Source organism: Talpa europaea (assembly GCF_964194135.1).
Source record: "Talpa europaea genome assembly, chromosome: 3".
In the NCBI taxonomy this organism is placed as follows: Eukaryota; Metazoa; Chordata; class Mammalia; order Eulipotyphla; family Talpidae; genus Talpa; species Talpa europaea.
The window spans coordinates 140826177-140846503 of record NC_140069.1 but is presented as its reverse complement, the minus strand read 5'-3'; the positions used below and the strand labels follow the sequence as shown (position 1 = coordinate 140846503).

The 20327-nt window shown below is 43.4% G+C and overlaps 1 protein-coding gene across 1 annotated transcript in view; it reads left to right on the top strand.

The window, feature by feature from the left end:
- Positions 1-2937: 2937 nt before the first annotated feature.
- The window catches only part of SVOPL (SVOP like), a gene marked incomplete at its 3' end in the record, with an annotated part of 43571 nt that continues 26181 nt past the window's right edge, over positions 2938-20327 (top strand). Inside the window, exons 1-8 of the mRNA XM_084230657.1 lie at positions 2938-3055; positions 3214-3305; positions 4561-4659; positions 9549-9620; positions 13635-13759; positions 16546-16609; positions 17153-17278; positions 18876-19004. Of these exons, the coding sequence (XP_084086783.1) occupies positions 2974-3055; positions 3214-3305; positions 4561-4659; positions 9549-9620; positions 13635-13759; positions 16546-16609; positions 17153-17278; positions 18876-19004 (789 nt within the window). The 5' untranslated portion in view covers positions 2938-2973. The remainder of the gene's footprint in view (positions 3056-3213; positions 3306-4560; positions 4660-9548; positions 9621-13634; positions 13760-16545; positions 16610-17152; positions 17279-18875; positions 19005-20327) is intronic.

The window sequence follows — 20327 nt, the reverse complement described above, 5'->3', positions numbered from 1 at the left end:
ATAAGTTTGTACAACTTACTCTTACTGAATGGTATTTTCATATCTTGATTAAAGTTTTGTTAATTTTCATTTTACTGTCTATAACATAATATTCAGTCTTTTTAAATGTATACTGATTTTTTTTTAGAATCAAAAGAAGATGATTTTTCTGCTACTTTATTTCAAAGTTATCAGATAAAGGACAGCCCTTGAAAGGGAGTTTGGACAAATTCTCAAAAGGAGGCAGTAGAAGTTCTACAACTGCTTGTCTTTATGACTTTCTGGGTCTCAGATGGGCTGAGAGACCAATTATTTGAACTTTTTCCACTCTGTGAAAATAACAACTTTTTGTACTCTTCCTGGACTCCCTTGGGAAAGAGGATTTTATGGACTTATTTCTGAGTGTTATTGATCTATCTCCCATCTGGGAATATTTGTGTCTCCGTGTCAGTGTTTTAAGAAAACAAATAATAGCTACATTACAGGATAGTTGTTTTTATGTGTGTCTTTTGTGTCCCCAACTAGATTAAAAACTCCTCAGGCAGGGAACATGTCAGTCAGACTGTCCTTTGAAGTCTCCACAGGAGCCCACACAACACTAGATACAGTTAGCAAGGCTAGTGACCTTGATGAGCTGCTGGGCACTGCTCAGTGACCCTCTGTCAGGGGAAAAGGCACTCCCTGTTGGAGTTCTGACTCTTCTGTTACTCGTGATCTGATATCACGTGTGTTGTCTAAGAATCCCAGAAGCTCATGTTCTGAACAATTTGTTTTTGAAAAATGTTACACATCTTCAAAAGCAGAGGCTAGTAAAAGAATCCTAATGGACTTGCCATTCTCCTCAATAATTTTCCACATTTGCCCATTCTTTTTTCATCTACACAACTATGTCCTTATGCACCCCACCCCCATCCCATCATTGAATTATTTTAAAACAGAACCCAAATATCATATAATTTTATCTGCAAATATTTCAGCATGTGTCTCTAAAATATTAGGGTTTTTCTATCATGTCCATAATATCATTTTCACATCTGATGATTCATCAGTCATTCCTTCATATCATCAAACTTCCATACTTGCTTGCATGTCCCTGATTTTCTCTTTTTCATTTCATTCTTTGTTGTTATATTTGAACCCAAATGAGATCAACTCACTTCTTTGATTGATTTTTTTTTCTTTTAGTCTATAGATCCTCCTTTTTTCTTGACACTTATTTGTTGAATTTCAGTCATTTTCTCAAAGGACTGCCCACATTCTGGATTTTTGTTACTACATCCACATTGGTATGATTGAATCTATTTCTTCATTCAATATAAAATCTGGAAGAGCTAGAGGCTTGATTAGTTTCAGGTTCAATTTCTTTTAATGATACTACCTCAGACGTGATGTTGTAGACTTTTTTTCTGTTGCATCTTACAGGAACTATATAATATTTGCTTGACTTCTTTCAGCGGCACTGAGATTGTTCAGTGAATTCACTGGTTACCCATCTCACCATCTCTTAGTGAAGTTCTCTATCAGCCTTTCACCCAATAGCCTATCAGTCATTGACAATCATTTATTTATTTATTGCCCATATCCGTTATTTTGTTTAGAGTTGCAAAATTGTGAAAATTCAATCCCATCCTTCATTCTACATACATGAGCTAAAATGACGGAATAATTTTCTTTCACCAGCTGTTTGGCTACCCTAAAGAAGAGGCAATTTGTACAAGAGAGACAAGATATTTGTTAGTTTGCAGAATTATGAATTGGTTTCTTAGTATTCCCTAAATGTGAGTGTTTTGAGATTTTCATTTGAGTGTTACTCCCATCAATGGATTTTGATATTTTTGATGTTGTGTTTGTTCCAACAGCACATATTCTAAAAATGATATCTTTGATGTGTTTCAATTCTTTGTAGTCATTCTTCTTCTTAATGCTCAAATTGTTCCTTCTTTGACATAGAGGAGTCTTTTCAAGTTGAATTACTGTAGTCCTTTGTCACAACCCCAGCAATTTTTGATGTTTTCCTTGCTAACTGGTACAACAAGATGCTCCAGGCTCTGTCTATATATTTTCTGTCCCAAATCCAGGATTAGCCATTTACCTAAGGTGTCAGGGTTTCTTTTAGTGGAAAACAAGAAAGAAAACAATCTGGGCTCTTGGCAAGCTCGTTGGTCATTTTTCTAGGCTCTTTCAGGACCTAGTGTTAGATAACATAAATTACATAGAAAATTCATATTGATATTTCTAATTCAAAGTTAGGATTGTAAAGTTTTTATGTAACTTCTTTGATTTTTGTATTTTTTCTCTTACACTGAAGATCTTGCTTTCTAAAATAACAATTGCTTACTTGATTTATCTATGGCATCTACTAGTATCCAAATAACCAACAAGTATTATTACTAACCACATAATTACCTAGAACAGATTAGAATTTCTGCTTCTCCCACCAGAGGGCATGGAGTTAAGTTACTGTCTTGAAGCGATTTGAAAAAAAAAAATTTTTTTTAAGTATCACTAAATACTCAGCTTTATTTTTCTTTTGATTCTTAGAATTAAGAATCCTTTTATGGGTTAAATGCAAAAAAAAGAAGAGACAAAAAGAAGTGCTCAACTAACAATGGCAGGGTGGGGAGGCACGCATAACATGCTGGACACTGTGACTACTTCTCTCTGCAAAGCCTCTTTCACTCCTGAAACAAGACACTATTGGTCAAATTATCAATATTTCACCTGATCGTGACTCACGGTTGATCACTAGCTGCTGGGGCCCAATGATCTCACTTGGCCATTCCCCCTCATCATGTCTCAGATTCCTCTCGAGCAAAACGGTGATAAATTATCATACTGATAATTTATATATAGATTTTCTATATATAATTTATATATAGATTTTCCATAAAGATAAAAGATAAAAGGAGACGATGCATTCAATTACACATCCCTCCTTCTCCCCTCCCTGCGTCTATCAGGGAAGCTGTGTGAGGAATTTGCATCATTGGGAAGATGGCAGCCAAGCAGGGCGAGCCAGTCACCATCATCAGCCTTCGGAAGCTGAGCTTGGCGACCCCAGAGCCACAGCCCAAAGGTGAGATGGTCATAGAAGTCTCCGATTTTCAAACTACTGCTCTATTTACTAGTGTTTGGAATATGAATTGGTTTCCCGACATCCAATGGGGGAAGAGTAAGCCACACACATCCCCATCCCACATAGGCTGTTCAGTTCACTTTGCCTTTCCTTGATAGAAACGAAGACGTTCACGGTGGAAGATGCGGTGGAGACCATTGGCTTTGGACGCTTCCACATTGCGCTGTTTCTGATCATGGGCAGCACTGGGGTAAGCGCCCCCTAATCTTCATTGGGGGCCCCAAAGCTCACTTGCTATCTACTAGAGGCTCCCAGCGACCTTAACACAAGGACTGTCGATTCTGGAAGAATGTGAAAGGAACAGGTGTCCCTGTGGTGTCGACAGTCCAAAAATCATGTGCATTTACCTTTGGCAGGCGCTCCTTATGAACGAATGCATGTCTGTGTCTTTATGTTCTGAGATTTCAATGCCCCTTTTAAAAATGCCGTGGATTGAGATAGTGGGAAGAGAGGAGAAAGCTAGGATATGATTCTAAGTAAAATCAGAAACGTGGTTTTCAAACATTTTGTGAGTCAGAACCACCCAGGACACCTGTTGTAATTACAGATTTCCAGACCCGGTAAGTGGTGCTGATGAAGGCTTGTTATGTATCATCTGCTATTTTGAGGAAAAGAGAGTGACAGCTCAGCCCCAGGACTTTCACAAAATGTGGGGATGTGCTACAAAACTACAGCTTCTTCCTCTTTTGTGGGTCCATGAGAATATGTACAAACCCCATGTTGAGATGTCTAATGAGCGTGACAATGGGACTGGAAAGTTGAAGACAAGCGGTCAGCACAAGAGTGGTTTTAGGTGGGAGGGCAAAGATAGTGAAGAGAAAGACACCTCTCCAGAGCCCCGACACTCACTGTTCAGCTAAATGGTGTCAGCTGAAGGGTCATATGAGCTGGAGTTCTGATGATCTCTCTCCAAAGCCTTGCTCTCCCAGGGGGTCAGAAAGAAAGGCAAGAGGTTTACTGGGTAGACATTCTTTCCTGATGGTGAACTCGTGTTGCTTGTGCTTGCTGCTATGCTCTAGTTTTCACAATTCTTGCTTCCCCAAGGTTTGTGATCAGGAAATATGTAAAAAATTATTTGCAAGGGTAACCCCTGAGATCTTCTTGATGACAAGTGTAAAACAACAAAGTGAGGTGGTTGAGGAGGCTGGACCAGCTGAGAGACAAGGCATCGCACCTGAGTATGGGTCATGAATCTGGGACCATCTCAAGTTGTCCAAACCCATGAAATGTCACATGGGTGTGACATTTCATGTCAATGTCACACCCATGAAAGTTCACATTCTCTAGCCGCCTTTACTCCAGCAGCAGTGCAGAAGGTACCCACCTGGTGCTCTCTAAAGGAGGGAGGCGAAGCAGGAGGTTAGGGCCTTCAGGAGGACAAACAGAGATGGGAAGAGTGATGATAAGTTGGCATTTAGCCATGTTGTTTCCCTTTCTGCCTTAAGGTTGCAGAGGCCATGGAGATCATGTTAATAGCGGTTGTGTCTCCCGTGATCCGCTGCGAATGGCAGCTGGAGAACTGGCAGGTGGCATTCGTGACCACGGTGAGTGTCTGCTTCCTGTGCTGACGAGCCGACTGAGGACCCAGGGCTGCCCCTCCCCGCCCCCCATCCCCTGGGACTGAGAACCCAAGGAGGCCTCACCCTTTGGTGTCTTGGCTTCCAAGACAGGAGGTCTTTCTCCCCTTTTCTTTCCCTCTACAGCGTATAACCTTCAATCATTTATTTTCTGGCTCCTGGCAAAACCTGGAAGAGAAAAAGGCAAATCTGTGAACCTAACTCTGAAGCCATCAGTTAGTTATGGTTATTAGTTCATATCCTGAAAAGGCTGCTTAGTTGGACCACTGCAATTGAACCAATCACCAAATCACCCTCAATGAATTGCACTGTGTGACGCAGACAGCTTTCCCCCAGACCGTTATAAATAGCCTGTGACCTACACACCAGGCTTTGCACAGCGTGCAATAAGGTATTATCCATTATTCTTTCGACAGGCATTTTTTAAGTATCAATGAACTGCCAGTAGACAGCACATGTGTGTGTGTGCGCGTGCTCGTGCCCACATGCCCAGGCCTGTGTATTGTGGAAAGTACAACAGTTCGTGTTGCTGGAGCAAGAAGTGAGGACAAGGGAGCAAGGGGAAGCAAGGTTGCAGAGACAGGTGGGGGCCGAAGCACCCCGAGTCTGTGCCCGGACACCCTCTGTGGGCCACCGCCGCCCAGCGCGGGCCCAGGCGCTCAAGTCCTCCGCACAAAGCACTAGTTGACCCACGTAGGCAGGAGAGTTTTTCAAATAGCCATTTTGTATAACAAAAGCCAATTTTATGTAAATGCATGATGATGTCATCGTCTGTGTCTTTCTCATTAAGTGATAGTGAGGTACACCTGCGCACGCAGAGCTCTGCTAAACCTTTTTTAATCCTAAAGTAGGCTCGTCATGCATAAAAATGTTGGCGGCCACACTGCGGAGGAGGGGAGTCGTCAAAGGGCTCTGGGGAGGGATGTAGCCAGTTTCCAAGACCCCCAGGAGATACGGGTGGAGGGTGGAGGAAGTAGGAGGGGCTGAGGCGGCAGTGTGGGTGGTGAGAGGGCAGCACTAGTGACGGAGCATCCTGAGGTGACCCCTCAACCGAGGAGGTCAAGGAAAACCCAGTGAGGAGTGGAGAATCGATTTACTTGGGTTTTTTTTTTTTTTTTTAAGATTTATTTATTTATGCATTCAAGCACAGGCCAGAGGTGCAGGATGGATGAGAGGATTCACCAGAGACAGAGCGGGGAGCAGAACAGGCAGATTGAAACACACTGCTGAGGGGAGCAGCAGGAGAGACAGGAGAGGTCTGCTGCGCCATGAGCTCCCTGACCGGGGATTGAACTTGGGCTACAGAGGCCGTGGATAGCTTCACAGGGCTGTACTCAACCCCTTGCGCACCAGGGAAGCCCATTACTCGGATATTGAAGTCGGTTTTCAGGAAGACGCGACCAATAGAGCCCGGGAGGCACGGAGCCAGGTGCCAAGTCCTCACTGAAAGGGGGGTGTGTGGGAGGTGGTAACCGTGCTGGGTGGCAGAGATAGAGTCAGGTGGCGGAGACCACAAAGGAGGGTGAGATTTTGTTAAAGCCTGAGAATTAGGGTCTGAAACTGGCAGTGGAGATGCCAGAAGCTGTCCTTGGCCTTAGTCTCTTGGGGTTCTGGACAGACAGCAGCCCTCGCTCATACCTTCACCCAGTTTACCTGGGAATTCTCATCTGTGTTGGGTCCCAGGAAAAATGTCCCCTCACCGGCGGCGCTGACCTCAGATCTCTTCTCAGGTGATGCGAGCAGCCCAGTTGTGTTTCCTGCTGTGTCAGGGAGGCCAGGAAATCTGGCATCCAGTTTTATACCCAAACAGGCAGGAAATCTGCAAATCTGCTTTTATGCACAGCCCAAAAGACTGTGTAGATAATTCAGCTCCCCCAAGATAAAGCTGTTTCTTGCTCTGAGTCCCTCATCTCCCCCGTCTGTGAGTCGCTGTCACCTGTGTCCCTGCTGTGAGTCCCTGAGGACCTGGCCACTGTCCCTGGCCTCACTGCCCACAGCCTGCCACCAGGAGGGGCCCGGGCAGAGTCAGCGAGAGGCAGAGCTCACATCTTCCAGGCTTCTCATTCCCCAACTGCAACTCTGACTTCGGGGTAACTGGCCTGAACAGTTGTTGATGGAGCCACTTCAAAGCCTGAGGGTGATTTGTGACCCTCACAGCCTGTGAGCAGGAGAGTGAGTGCTGAGGAAACAAGACTGCCTGCGGTGCATAAATCGGAAACAGAAGTGTCATTTACACAAAACATAAATAGCAGCAGAAAAGAGCAGACCTCCCAAGGGGAGGGAGGGAGAGGGCCAGGGAGTGAATGAGTTTTCTGTCTCTGAGATCCCTCATGCAGGATTATAGGTCGCGATTATAGGTCCCCCAAGCAGGATGATAGCCTGTGGGGTTCACATGGGCTTGGAGTCAGGGTTTCGGAGCTTAATGGTCAGCAGGGGAACTTAGGGAAGGCAGTTCATGACACTGACTGCAAAGAAAACAAGAAAGAAAAAACTCTGCCACTTCTGGGAGTGTAAAATTGAAAGTTAATCTTATTTCACTATTTCCTTCATCTTTATTAATCAGCTAATTTAGTGTAATCCAGTTGTGGTTTAGTCTATTAACATAAGAGAACATCTTAATAAATATGGTAGGGGTGAGAAGATTTTCCCTTTTGGCTTCTTTGGCTGACCTGACTGTTGCATTGGCATAGGACAGATGACCAGGAAAGACGTAAATTTGATTTTGTTTCCATGAGGGTTCCAAAGACATGAGAGCTCAGGGCAATTGGGAAATTGATTCTTTTGTTTGTTTGTTTTGTTTACTGATTTACTTATATATTTTTACATAATTGTTCATTTTTGTACAGTGTTTGATTTCTCCTCTCAGGTGTTGTCCCCATAAAATACAGGTGTCTTGGGGAATTGATTCTTATACGCCATCCAGGCTAAGTATTGTGTGTGTGTGTGTGTGTGTGTGTGTGTGTGTGTGTGTGGGGTGCCCCGTCTCCCCAGGGAGAAGAACTCACAGGGAGATAATCACAGACAGGCTGTTAGATAAGAAGGCTGAATTCTCTCAGGTAGTTGATTGAGGGCGAGGTAAAATTTTTCTGGAATCTGCTGCATCTCCAGGACCTTCAGTGCCAACCAATCCAGATTCCAGGGTGGAACATTTTGGGGTGATCGGCTCTGTTCCCCTTCAAAACAAAAATATTTCAAGTCCAAAGAACTAGTTTCTACCTGCCCTGGGCAGATGGGTAGTTCCAGTTTTTCCAGTCTGATTAGAAAGGAAAAATATTAGCTGACCTTTCCTTTCTAGAAGGAGCTTGATCATTTCTGATTCCATCCTAGAAACTGCTTCATTTCAGGAGCACTCAAATTTTGAGATTACCAACTGATATAATTTTTAAAAAATTGAGAGGCTGACAGGATTGACATTAGAGTACGTGTATGTAGTTGACTTATAAGCCCATTGGAAAAAAAGAGGATGAAAACCTCCTCAATTAGTTTCATCTTTTAAAAAAGAAGGGTGTGTTCATAACAGTAATCAGAAGGGAAATTATTCCGGAATAAAGAGAGCTCTTCATATTTAATAAATTTAGATTAAGGCAAAAAATATTCTGTGGTCTTTTTTTTGGGGGGGGGTCTTTATTTTTTTAAGAACTCTTTTTTTTTTAAGATTTATTTATTTATTTATACAAGCACTGGGTACAGTCAGAAGCGCGGGAGGGTGAGAGAATTCACCAGAGCTAGAGCGGGGAGCAGAGCAGGCAGAAGGATCGAAGTACACTGCTGAGGGGAGCAGCGGGCGGCAGGAGAGGTCTTCGCGCCATGTGGGACACTTGCCCGTGGCCAGGGATAGAACTGGTGCTATAGAGGCTGAGGGCAGCTTCGCAACCCAGTGCTCAACCGCTGCTCCACCAGGGAGGCCCAGGGTCTTTATTTTTTTACTGTTTTGCTCAAGACAGGTGAGAAATCACCATAATGGAGCCTCAGCTATGCCAGGCTGGCTTTGAGGAAGCACTGGCTTCTCCCCTCCCCCTCCAGTTCTGTCCTAGAAAGTACAGTGTGCACAGAGGGAAATTCATCATTCAAGAATAGATACGATGCTTTTATTTTTTCTCTAGTCCCCTGCAGAAGAAATGCATTGGAATCTTCCTTATGAGAAGGGAGAAAGAGACTGTAAAGCAGGCAGCTGAGACAAACAGTTTTTCCACTGGCAATTACATCAGGAGTGCAAGCTGACACTTTTCCTTTGATGACCCTGGAAGCAATCAGATAGGGAGATCTTTCTAGAAAGGAAAGCAAATGAAACTTAGAACTACTTGAAGGCAGAAAAATAAGTAGTCTGAAGCAAGGACATCAGATTACAACTCAGGCTGCAGTTAAAATGCTGGTGTCTTTCCAAATTCTTGAATTTTATCTAGGTCAGACAAGCCAGTGCGAGAATAAGCAACGAAGAGACTTGGTTTTGAACAGTGTTTCTGAATGAATGATTGGTTTTGGTGTTTGTTTAAAGTTTATGTTCCTCTGGAGTAATCTGAAGGAAGGCTCCTTCTAGAAGTTTCCATCTGTGTGTGCAATAATGCAGAACATGAATGAACAGGGACTTTTTTTTTTTAATTAAAACAGAAATTCACAATTATGTCTATGAGTAAGTGGGGACAATGATCTCATCTCAGATCAGAGGGGAAGCAGGTACCTGCTCTTGGACCTGTTTCCACGTGGGGCAGGTGTGGGATCAGCCAGTTGCAAAACCCTCTTCTTCACCTTCACCCCAGTCCATTTCCAGTGCACTTAAACTTGAATTGGAGGAACACTTAATGCAGTAAATTAGCAGATTATCAGTCTTCTATTATATCCCCTCATCCCACCTCCAGATGGTGTTTTTTGGCTACATGGTGTTCAGCATCCTCTTCGGTGTCCTGGCTGACAGATATGGCCGCTGGAAGGTAGGTTGGCCTCAAAGGATAATTTGGAATTTTCTTTCACGGTGATGTCAGCACCGTGTCTTTCATGGTGATGTCACACCGTTCCCTGTGTAGATCCAGACTAGAGAGTGCAGAAGTAGCCTCCTGGGCTAGCACATGCCTGGGTGGCAGGCTTGTCCTCTTGCTTTCTTGTCTTTTCCGAGGTACCTGTTCTCACGACTGTTCCCAGTGGCCCAGGTATGGAGTTGATGGCCACGCATAGTTAAAACATACTAGAATGTGGGAATTTGCAGGTATAGATATAAGCAGCTTCACATTAGCTCACTTTGGGGTATCTTTGGAATGAAGCCACTTGCTCAAGGTCACACATCAATCACACATCTACTGAGGGTAAACATCAAGTCATGAATTTGTGTCTTCTGACTATTAACCCATGTCTCTCTTCTTTTCTTTTTTTAAGATTGATTTATTTATGCATACAAGAGCTGGGGTACAGGCCAGAGGTGTGGGCAGTGAGAGGATTCACCAAGACAAAGTGGGGAACAGAACAGTCAGATTGACTGAAATACACTGCTGAGGGGAGCAGCGGGCGAGTCAGGAGAGGGCTGCTGCGCCATGTGGGTAGCTCCCTGTCCAGGGATTGAACTGGTGCTGCAGAGGCTGCAGACAGCTTCATAGGTTGTGTCTTAACCCCTTGCGCCATCAGGGAGGCCCCTCTCTTCTTTTCTTTCTTGTCTCCTTTCCAAGCATAAACATGGAGGGAACCCCAAAAGAAAACATTAATAGAATTGGCTATATATTTTAGGGGCATTCCCTCTTTTTGGATTTTTTAGAAATAATTTGAGCAAGATGGGTGTAAGTTCTCAAAGGTTTGACAAAATTTGCTTGTAAAACATCTGGTCTGGGTGTTTGTTTTTGGGGGGATTTTTGATTGTTTCAATTTCCATGATAGTGATTGGTTTATTCAGCTTTTCTGTTTCTTCCTGAGTTAGTCTTAGTAAACTATATTGTTCTAGAAATTTGTCCATTTCTTCAAACTTATCAAATTTATTGGTGTATAGTTGTTCATAATACTCTCTGATAATCCTTGTATTTCTGGGCTATCTGTGCTAATTTTTCCTCTTTCATTTCTAATTCTCTTAATGTCTTCTTCCTTCTTTTCTTTGATAGCTGAGCTATAGTTCATCAATTTTGTTGATCTTCTCAAAGAACCAGCTCTTAGTTTCATTGCTTTTTTGTATGGTCTTTTTCATTTCTAGTTAATTTACTTCTGTTCTTATTGTTTCTCTCCTAATTTTGGGTCTGTTTGTTTCTGTTTTCCAAGGTGCTTTAGGTGTGATATTGTTTATTTGGCTTTTTCTCACTTCTTCTTGCAATTATCTTCCCTCTTAAGACAGCTTTTGCTTAGTTCTGAATAGTTTGTATTTTCTTTTTCATTAGTTTCAAGGTATTGTTTATTTTTGCCTTAATTTCTTTCTTTAATCCAGCATTAATTAAGTGACATGTTGTTCAGTCTCCATGTATTTAGTTTGTTTCAACTTTTGAAAAAGCTTTCTAGCTTTATGACATTATAGTCAGAAAGAGCACTTGGTAAAATTTTATTCTTTGTAATTTTATCGACAATTGAGAATTGGCTGTATGTTATATCATAGCCTTATTAGTAAATAGGAAAAGACAGGCATCTCAACAAAGTGTAGGCTACCAAATGGCACTTTATAAAAGAAATATAAATGGTCAAGAAACCCTGAAAAATTTCATTGACAAGAGTTGTCAAATGCAAAATCACATACCAAGGTATGTGATACCTTATCAAATCCATATTTTTTTTTAAAGAACCCTATAAGTATATAGACTTCCTCACATACTGTTGGTATAATTTTTCTGATTGTCCACAGGGCAATATGAATCAAGAAACTTGAGGATATCCATCCCCCTAATCACATGATACGCTTCCAGAAATCTAGCCTATTTGGATCACTAGAGAACCACAGAGATTTATGCTCAGACATGCTCACAGGTTATTTTAATAGTCAGAAATTGTGAAGCCAGCATTCAGCAGTAGAGGAAAGGCTTATACATTATATCACATGTATTATACATCTTTCCCATGGAACATTTTACGATGTTTTGCCAAGGAACAGACAAAACTAAACCAAAACAAATCTTAGAAATCTCACTGTAGGGGACTTCCTTGGTGGTGCAAAGGGTTAAGTCTCAGCACTGTGAAGTTATCACCAGCCACTGCAGCCTGAGTTCGATCTCCAGGCAGGGAGCTGACCCACATGGCACAGCAGACCTCTCCTGCCCTGCCCGCTGCTCCCTTCAGCAGTGTATTTCAAGTTGATCTGCCTACTCTGCTCCCCACTCTGTCTCTGGTGAATCCTCTCACCCCCCACACCTCTGAGCTGTACCCCAGCTCTTGTATGCATAAATAAATAAATCTTTTTTTAAAAAAGAAATCTGACTCTAAAATGGAGGCTTCCAGAGGTGGAGGGGGGTTGGGGGGCAAGGAGCATAATGGGCTGTGGTGGAGACTGTGGGAGCTTGGGTGGTAGGTGTGGGGTGGTGACATACATCTGAAGAGGTAGGGCCCTTTACCTCCGAATCATATCAGTGTTGTAAACCAATGTCACCTCAATTGAAAAAAATACAATTGGGCCTCCCCTGGTGGCGCAGGCGGTTGAGCGCTGCGCTGCAAAGCTGTCCGCAGCCTCTGCAGCGCCGGTTCTATCCTGGCTGGCCGGCGAGGGTCCCACATGGTGCGGCAGACCTCTCCTGTCACGCCCGCTGCTCCCCTCAGCAGTGCATTTTGTCAGTCTGCCTGTTCTGTTCCCTGCTCTGTCTCTGGTGGGTCCTCTCACCCTCCTGTGCATCTGGCCTGTACCCTGATTCTTATATAAAATAAATAAAATAAATCTTAAAAAGAAAAAATACAATTTAAAACAAGAACCCAAGAGTTAAGTTTTACAAGTTAAGCTGTGTGGATGTCAGAAACTACCAATAACCATACAAATGGATAACTTTTGAATGCATAAATTTGAAAGTTTATATTAAAAATTAAAACATGTTTTCCCTTACAAACAGGGAAAATTAGATAAAATCATATTAACATTATTTTCTCTGGGTTGGAGATTCAAGAGTGATTCAAATATATATTTTTCTTTTGCAAGCAATCAGGTGTAAAATAAGAGACATTTCTATGGAAACAAAGAAAAACAGGTTAATGATTGGAGTAGACAATATCTCAGTTGCTAAGTTTTAGGGCAAGCAGTAGAGATTATTAGATGTGCAAATATTTTTATTTCTTTTTCTTTCTATATTTTCACTGTGGACTGTGTTATTCTTATGGTCAGAGAAGAAGCAAGGACCTTACATTTTCTGCTTACACTCATTCCCACACAGTGTGTTTTTAAAAAGATTTATTTTTATTGATTTATGCAAAAATAACTGGGGTGTAGGCCAGAGTTGCGGGGTGAGGGTGAGAGATTCATCAGAGACAGAGTGGGGAGCAGAACAGGTGGGTCTACTGAAATACACTGCTGAGGGGAACAGCAGGTGAGACAGGAGAGGTCTGCTGCGCTGCGTGGGTAGCTCCCTGGCCAGGGAGTGAACTCAGGCGTCAGTGGCTGGTGACAGGTTGATAGCGCTGAGGCTTTAACTGCTGCGCCACCAGGAAGACACCCCCCACAATGTGTTTTTGTGGCTCATGACATCCCTGTGGGCAGGAGCTGGGTGGGCGGGTGAGCTTTTGCAACCTCATTTACAAGCCCAGGTTCCTGCTACCTACGAGTGTGGATGCCATAGGGCAGTTTTGAAGGGTGATCTGAACTTGAAGCGTCTGGGCTTGCAGATTTCACACCATTGCATGATTTTCCTGGTTGGTGATTGTCAGGCCTCAGTCGTCTTGCTGTAGACTAGACCTTCAGAGACGCAGACCTCTGGATGGAAATTAAAAACCACCTTCAGGAGTTAGGTTTTCCGCCCTACCTTCCATGGAGGCAGATCCTAATAATAAGTCTCCTTTTGTTGCTTCAGATTTTGTTCATCTCCTTCCTGTGGGGAGCCTACTTCTCCTTGCTGACCTCTTTTTCTCCCTCATACATCTGGTTTGTCTTCCTGAGGACGATGGTGGGCTGTGGCGTGTCTGGCCATTCACAAGGGTAAGACTCCGCCTGGAGAGCCTTGGAGAGAAATGTGTGAACATCCCAGACACTAACACACACACTGGTTAATGGACTAACAGCATCACATGGTGCAAATTAATAGATTTCACTTGTGCTAATTATTTTTGAATTTTTTTTTTCCAATCATGGCTGCATATTCCATAAGGAGCTATTTGCTCATTAAAATGATGTTTGGTGGTGAGGCTAGCAGAGTGCTAGGCTGGTTCCTAAAGCTGATCACTACTTTTTAGATGAATAATATTTCAGTAGACTAGATGCTAACAAATAGTGTTACATGAGATAGGGAGCAAAAATGTCAACCCATTGCAATCTATTCATTTCTTCAGAATTTGCTGCAAGAGTTTAGTTTGCCCATAATCACCTGCGACATTTGGGAATAACCATTTTAAAGTACTATTGCCCTGTAACTTCAAAGGGAATTTGCAAAGCAGGGTGAGATATGTTGAAATAAATGCGCTGCCTCTTGTCTCTCTACTGCCCTTGGTTAAGTGTGCACTATCTGTGTGTGTGTGTGTGTGTGTGTGTGCATGAAATATGTGATGCTGAATGTGCAGGGACTTGGGGTCCTCCCTTAAACAAAGAGGACTCCCCCTATGTTCTCTCCTAGATGGTCTTGGAGTTATTTACCCTTAGAATATGTTCAGAGATGTTGAGGCACATAATTATAACCTTAATGTGTTAGGGAAAGACTCATTTTTCCCCGGGGCATAAGTTAAGCATCACTCTGCGCTACAGAGCCCCAAGGGAATAGAAGTTAGGAAGAATTTGAAATCATCCCTCAGGAAGCAGCCCCAAAATATGTCTAAAACACCAAACCCCAAATAATAACTGCAACAGAGAAGAACAATTAGGAAATTGGTGGAATATGAGTCCCTCCTTTCTTCTATTTACAAAATTAATGTGTAGTTAATTAGAAACCTGTGCTTTGTCATCATTAGTTGGGGGAACTATTTCTCTTCTCCTGACCATGTTTTATTTTCCCAAATGTATTTAATTTATTTTTATCCAAGTAGGCTACTTTTATCTATTTATTTTGATTGATGTATAATTGACGTAAGATGCAATTTCAGATGTACATCATAGCGATTTGTCACTTGTATCCCAAGTACATTTTAGGAAAGGGAATAAGGCTTGGCCAGATACTTTGCTATTGTTCCTCTTGGCGAAAGAGGTAAGACTAATATCTCATAAATGGTAAGAGATAGCTTCGAGAAGAAATAACTGATATTTCAGTGACTTTGGGAATAAAAATGCAAACAGAAACATAGTTGTGATTTTACTTCTTATTGTTCTCTGTGGATATTAACTATCACAGTTATATTTTGAAGTGTGATTTCTAGGGAAAACTCTCTCCTCTTTCCTTCACATGCTCAGAGTCACTACTTCTGACAATGCTTTTGACACAGATGTGTGGATTTTTTTCTGACACCAACGAATTCTTGGACACTAGCTGCATGGCCTAGAATTCGATTCGTTTCTGACAATGACCAGAGTTAGTGCAGACCCCATAGGTTAAGGGGCCAGACCTCCTGTTTCAGATGCTAATCACTGTAGATCTCAACTTAGCACATCTCCTGTCTGATTTGACTACATACTGGAAGTTCCCATAAAGCCCTCCTTGGGGTTGATTATTTGCTAGCGTGACTGACAGAAAACCAGGAAAACAGTTTACTTACTATTGTTATTACAAGGACTTATTTACTGCAAACAATATTTGAAAGCATACAAAAGAACAGCTGGAAGAAGAGAAAGTAGGCCAAGGCCCAGAAGGATCCCAGCATAGAAGGGTCTGTCCCAGTGGAGCTGGGGTGTGCCACCCTCCCAGCATAAAGATGTGTTCACCAACCTGGAAGCTGTCCAGACCCTGTACTTCAGAGATTTCCACGGAGGCTTCATCACAAAGACATGATTGATTATCAACTCATTTTTAACCCCTATCCCTTCTTTGGAGGATGAGGGTTAGGACTAAAAGTTCCAAGCTTCTTAAAATATAGATTCAATGCAATTCCTATCAGAATTTCAATGATATTCTTCAAAGAAATAAAGCAAATATTACTGAAATTTGGGGACCACAAAAGACCCCAAATGACCAGAACAATCTTGACAAAAACAGAATAGAGGTCTGACTTTCCCAGGCTTCAAACGTTACTATAAGGCCGTAGAATCAAAGCAGTGTGGTATTGTAATAAAAACAGACACAGAACAATGGAAAAGAATCAAGAGCCTAGAAATAATCCCACACTTATATGACAATATCCATAGATCCAAGAGCAACAAACAATTCTTACAACTCGACAGAAAGGTAACAAAAATCCCAAGCAAAAAGTGGGCAAAGAGCTCAATAGACATTTCTCCAAAGTAGACGTACAGATGGCCAACAGGCACGCGAAAAAAAGTTCAGCATCAGGAAAACGCAAATCAAAACCACAATGTTTTCCAAAAGGACTGGACTTATCTACTCTCCAGAGAGTTTTACCTCAATTGAAAAATGTTATAGAGGAAGAAATATAAAAGATGACCCTATCACCCAGAACATTCCTAGAGTTTTGGGACCTCGGTGCTAGGAACAGCTATTTAAGACCAACTGTCTTTAATCTGGCACAGAGACCAAATTACACATTTCTTATTATTTCATTGTATTGACTGTCTGTGTTTTTGCACTCTTTATCCTTGTGACAAGAAGAATGATGCCTGTTTAAAAAATGTATTTGGTTTGGTTTTATAAAAAACAAAGTTGTTGTGTATCCCCTGTTCCTATCTAGGTTAATCATAAAGACTGAATTTTTGCCTACCAGATACCGAGGCTATATGCTGCCCTTGTCTCAGGTGAGGAACAACAGCGATTCTACTCGTCTTCTGACGCTCTAGCATGTTATGCATGCGGAGTTTCTTCTGGCGGGTTGATTGTGCTGGATTAACACACTGTTTGTACTTGTGTCAAGTCTGTTATCTCTTGCTCCATGGCGGAGGTCCAATTCCTGGCTTTCTGAGCCCAGGACTTCTAGCATTCCACAGTGACAGCTGGAGCACAGCAGCCCAGAGCACTAAAGACTCCCTGGGTCTTTCATTTACTCCAGTGGATATAGCTATCTAGAGGCTTATGACCCCCCAAATCTTTATCTACAATTAAGAGGACCTGCTTGAACTTCAGACCCAGACGGCCAATATCCTGATAGTGACTTGAACATCTCACAGGCTCCTCAAATACAACCTGTGTAGGATTTGTCTCTTGATCTTCCTCGGAAATCTCTAATTCCACACATAGCCCTGCCGGTAAACTGCTGGCCGGGAGCTCTCGAGAGAGGCCACAATAAGCACATTTGATAGGAGGAATTCTAATCTTCTCCTTCCCCCCTCCCCCACCCCCAGGTTTTCTGGCTTGCTGGCTCCCTGCTCATCATCGGCCTGGGCTCCGTGGTCATCCCCACCATTGGGTGGCGTTGGCTTATCCGCATTGCCTCCATTCCTGGCATCATCCTCATCATGGCCTTCAAGGTAAGGACTTTCGTGGGGCCCTTCCTGCCCTCCCGCCCAGCTGACTGGTGGCCTTTGCCCCACAGATCTCTTTCACATGTCCACCTCTTGACTCAAGTTATCTGTCTCAATCAGCTCATGTGGATAGGGCATTTGAGCAGAGCTGATGTGCATGGTGTGATAGTGCAGAATGAATTTGGGGAGAGCAGGTAGCTGGAGTGGCTGGAGAGAGGGTTGCTACTGGGGTACAGGCTGGGAAGATAGGCCTGCATGCTAGGGGTGCCAGAAGAGGGTGTATGCCAGGAAGGACCATGGGGCTGTGTGCAGCTGGGGCAGGAGGGAGGGCAGCAGAGGCCAGAGCAGCACTGGGAAGTGTGGGCATCCTGGTGGAAGATGAGGAAGACCTGACTCGCCCATTAGTTGTGAGAATGGGAAGCAAGGTGCTTCTCGGGAGACGCTTCTGAGGAAGAACCAACTGGCCCTGGATGGGCGTGTGGCCTTAGGAGTAGGGAGCGTGCAAGCTGATGCTCCAGGGCCTGGCTTCAGCAGAGGCCTCAGCTGTATTCTGAGTGTGGTCAAAGTATTCAACAATCATGGCTTGAGTGACTTGTCATCAGGACTGATTGGGGAATGCTGGGGGACCCTTTAGGTTGCTGTGCTGTGGGGTGATCCTAGGGTGTCTGGGGAGAGGTTGGGGTGGTGGAGCCGTGGAGAGGCTCCAGGGGGCCCCGGGACAGCAGCGTTCACCAGTTACAGCAGCACCTCCAATACTGTCATCCCCTCCAATGCTGTTTTCTATAATGTTGATGAAAAAAACAAACAGATTCTGGTCGGGGCCACTGTCTGTGGGGTTGGCACGTTCTCCCCACATCAGCACGGGCTTTCTCTGGGTGCTCCAGTTCCTTCCCAGGGTCCAAAGGTGTGCACACGAAGTTCACTGGTGTTTCTCTATTGTCCTAGTTGGCATGCGTGTTCCTGTGTGTGTGTGTGTGTGTGTGTGTGTGTGTGTGTTTGTGTGTCCAGGTTTGGGTCCTGCCTTGCACGCTGAACTGCTGGGTTAACCTCCAGTCAACAGCCATCCAGAACTGGTATAAATTGGTTGGAAAATGAATGACTGACTCAATGAATGACTGCCAATTATTGTTTAATATTAGAAGTGTTTGGAGACTTCAGAAGGTTGGTGATGTTTGTGTGATGAGAAAGAAGCTGTAGGAACTTAATCTTGCTTGCATCAGTTAGCCTAGAGGTTCCTGTATTTGTCATTTAGCTTAAAGTTGCAGTTGTTAAGGCCCTATCAATGACATTAACTGGGGACTTCCTAGAGATGTAAGAATTTCATTGTCTTAACAAGTCGTGGGAAGTAGACTTGTGCAGAGCTCAGTAGCAGCAGGCTGTCTTTCAAGAAGGGACTAAGCCAAAGGACATGACCTTTTGTTCCAAATCGAGTTTGAACGCAAGAGAACCAGAGAATGCCTGCTGTGCTGGGTGCCTTCAACATTTCTATGTCCTTTGCCCTTCTTGGGGACCATGGGATGGGATGGTATATGAAGCGATGATAACTGAACCCCTGGGGTCCATGGAGGGTACAACACTGAGGTTCTTTGTCATCTGTGTCCAGTTTATTCCCGAATCTGCCCGGTTCAATGTCTCCACTGGGAACACCCAGGCTGCCCTGGCCACGCTGGAGAGCATCGCCAAGATGAACCGCTCGTCCATGCCGCAGGGGAAGCTGGTGGAGCCCATTCTGGTGAGGTCCCGAGGGGAGTCCCCTCCCTCTTCCGGCGGCTCCCCCAAACTCCTTACCTGTGTAGCTAGCAGGAAAGGAGACCGTGACTCTCTAGTCCTGCCCTTGGAGGGACAAGAGAAAAGAGCAGAGTAGATGGGACTAAATTAACTCCAAAGTGAGCAGGTGGCCCTGGCAAGTCACTTGCCTTCACTTTCCTCATCAATGAAATGGGGATAGGACACCTGCCCGCAGAGCAAGTCACGCGGCTTGGCCTCACCGTTTATGGGCAAGGGATTGTTTCATACTTTGCTTTTCTTGCACTAGCCTCATTTTATTTGGGTGTCCAAGTTATAAACCTCCTTAAAGTGATTTTAAAAACAAAATTTGGTGTTTAAATGCTAGTGGTTCGAGGATGCCTTGAACTTGTATTTGCCTGCGCTAACACTCACCTTTTACTAGGTTATGTTGCTGTAACAAATAATTGCTATATCTCAGTGATTTATAAAAGAAAGATTTATTTCTCATTGAAAAAAAAAAAGATTTATTTATGCATACAAGGACAGAGGTGTGGGGGGTGAGAGGATTCACCAGAGACAGAGTGGGGAACAGAACAGGCAGATCTACTGAGATACACTGCTGAGGGGAGCAGTGGGCCAGTCAGGAGAGGTCTGCTGCGCCATGTGGGTAGCTCCCTGGCTGGCCCATGATTGAACTCGTGCTGCAGGAGCTGTGGATTGCTTCACAGTGCTCTGCATAACTCCTTGCACCACCAGGGAGGCCCAGTTCCAGGACTCTTGAGGTCAACCAGCAATCATTTCTCATACAAGGTCAGATCACCCATTTCACCCACCTACAGATGAGTCAGCACAGCTTCCAGGAAGAGGTTACCGGAACGGGTTACCCTTTTCACCTGTCCTGTCATCTTAATAGCAGTTTCTAGAAGGTAAAACTTGCCTGTAAAGCAGTTTATGCCTAATATTTGTTTTGAGTCGGGGGGGAGGTGTTAGGGGATGTTAGAAGGATTTTTAAAACTATGATTCAGTTTATGTGACGTTTGGAATCTACTTATGTTTTAATGCTAGAGTCCATTTTGATAATGTCTATCTTTTAGAAAATTGCCCAATTCATGTTGGTCTTCAAATGTGTTGATTAAAATTGGTCCCAGTTGAGTTTCAAAAATCTGTGTATGTTTCTTTTTCATTTTTAATGTTGTGTATTTGTGCCTTCTCTCTTTTCTTAATCCATTTTATTGGAAGTTTGTCTGTTTTATTAAACCTCAAAGAACAGGATTTTTGTTATTTTCCTGATTTTTGGTGGCCTCATTAATTTGTGCTTATTATCTTA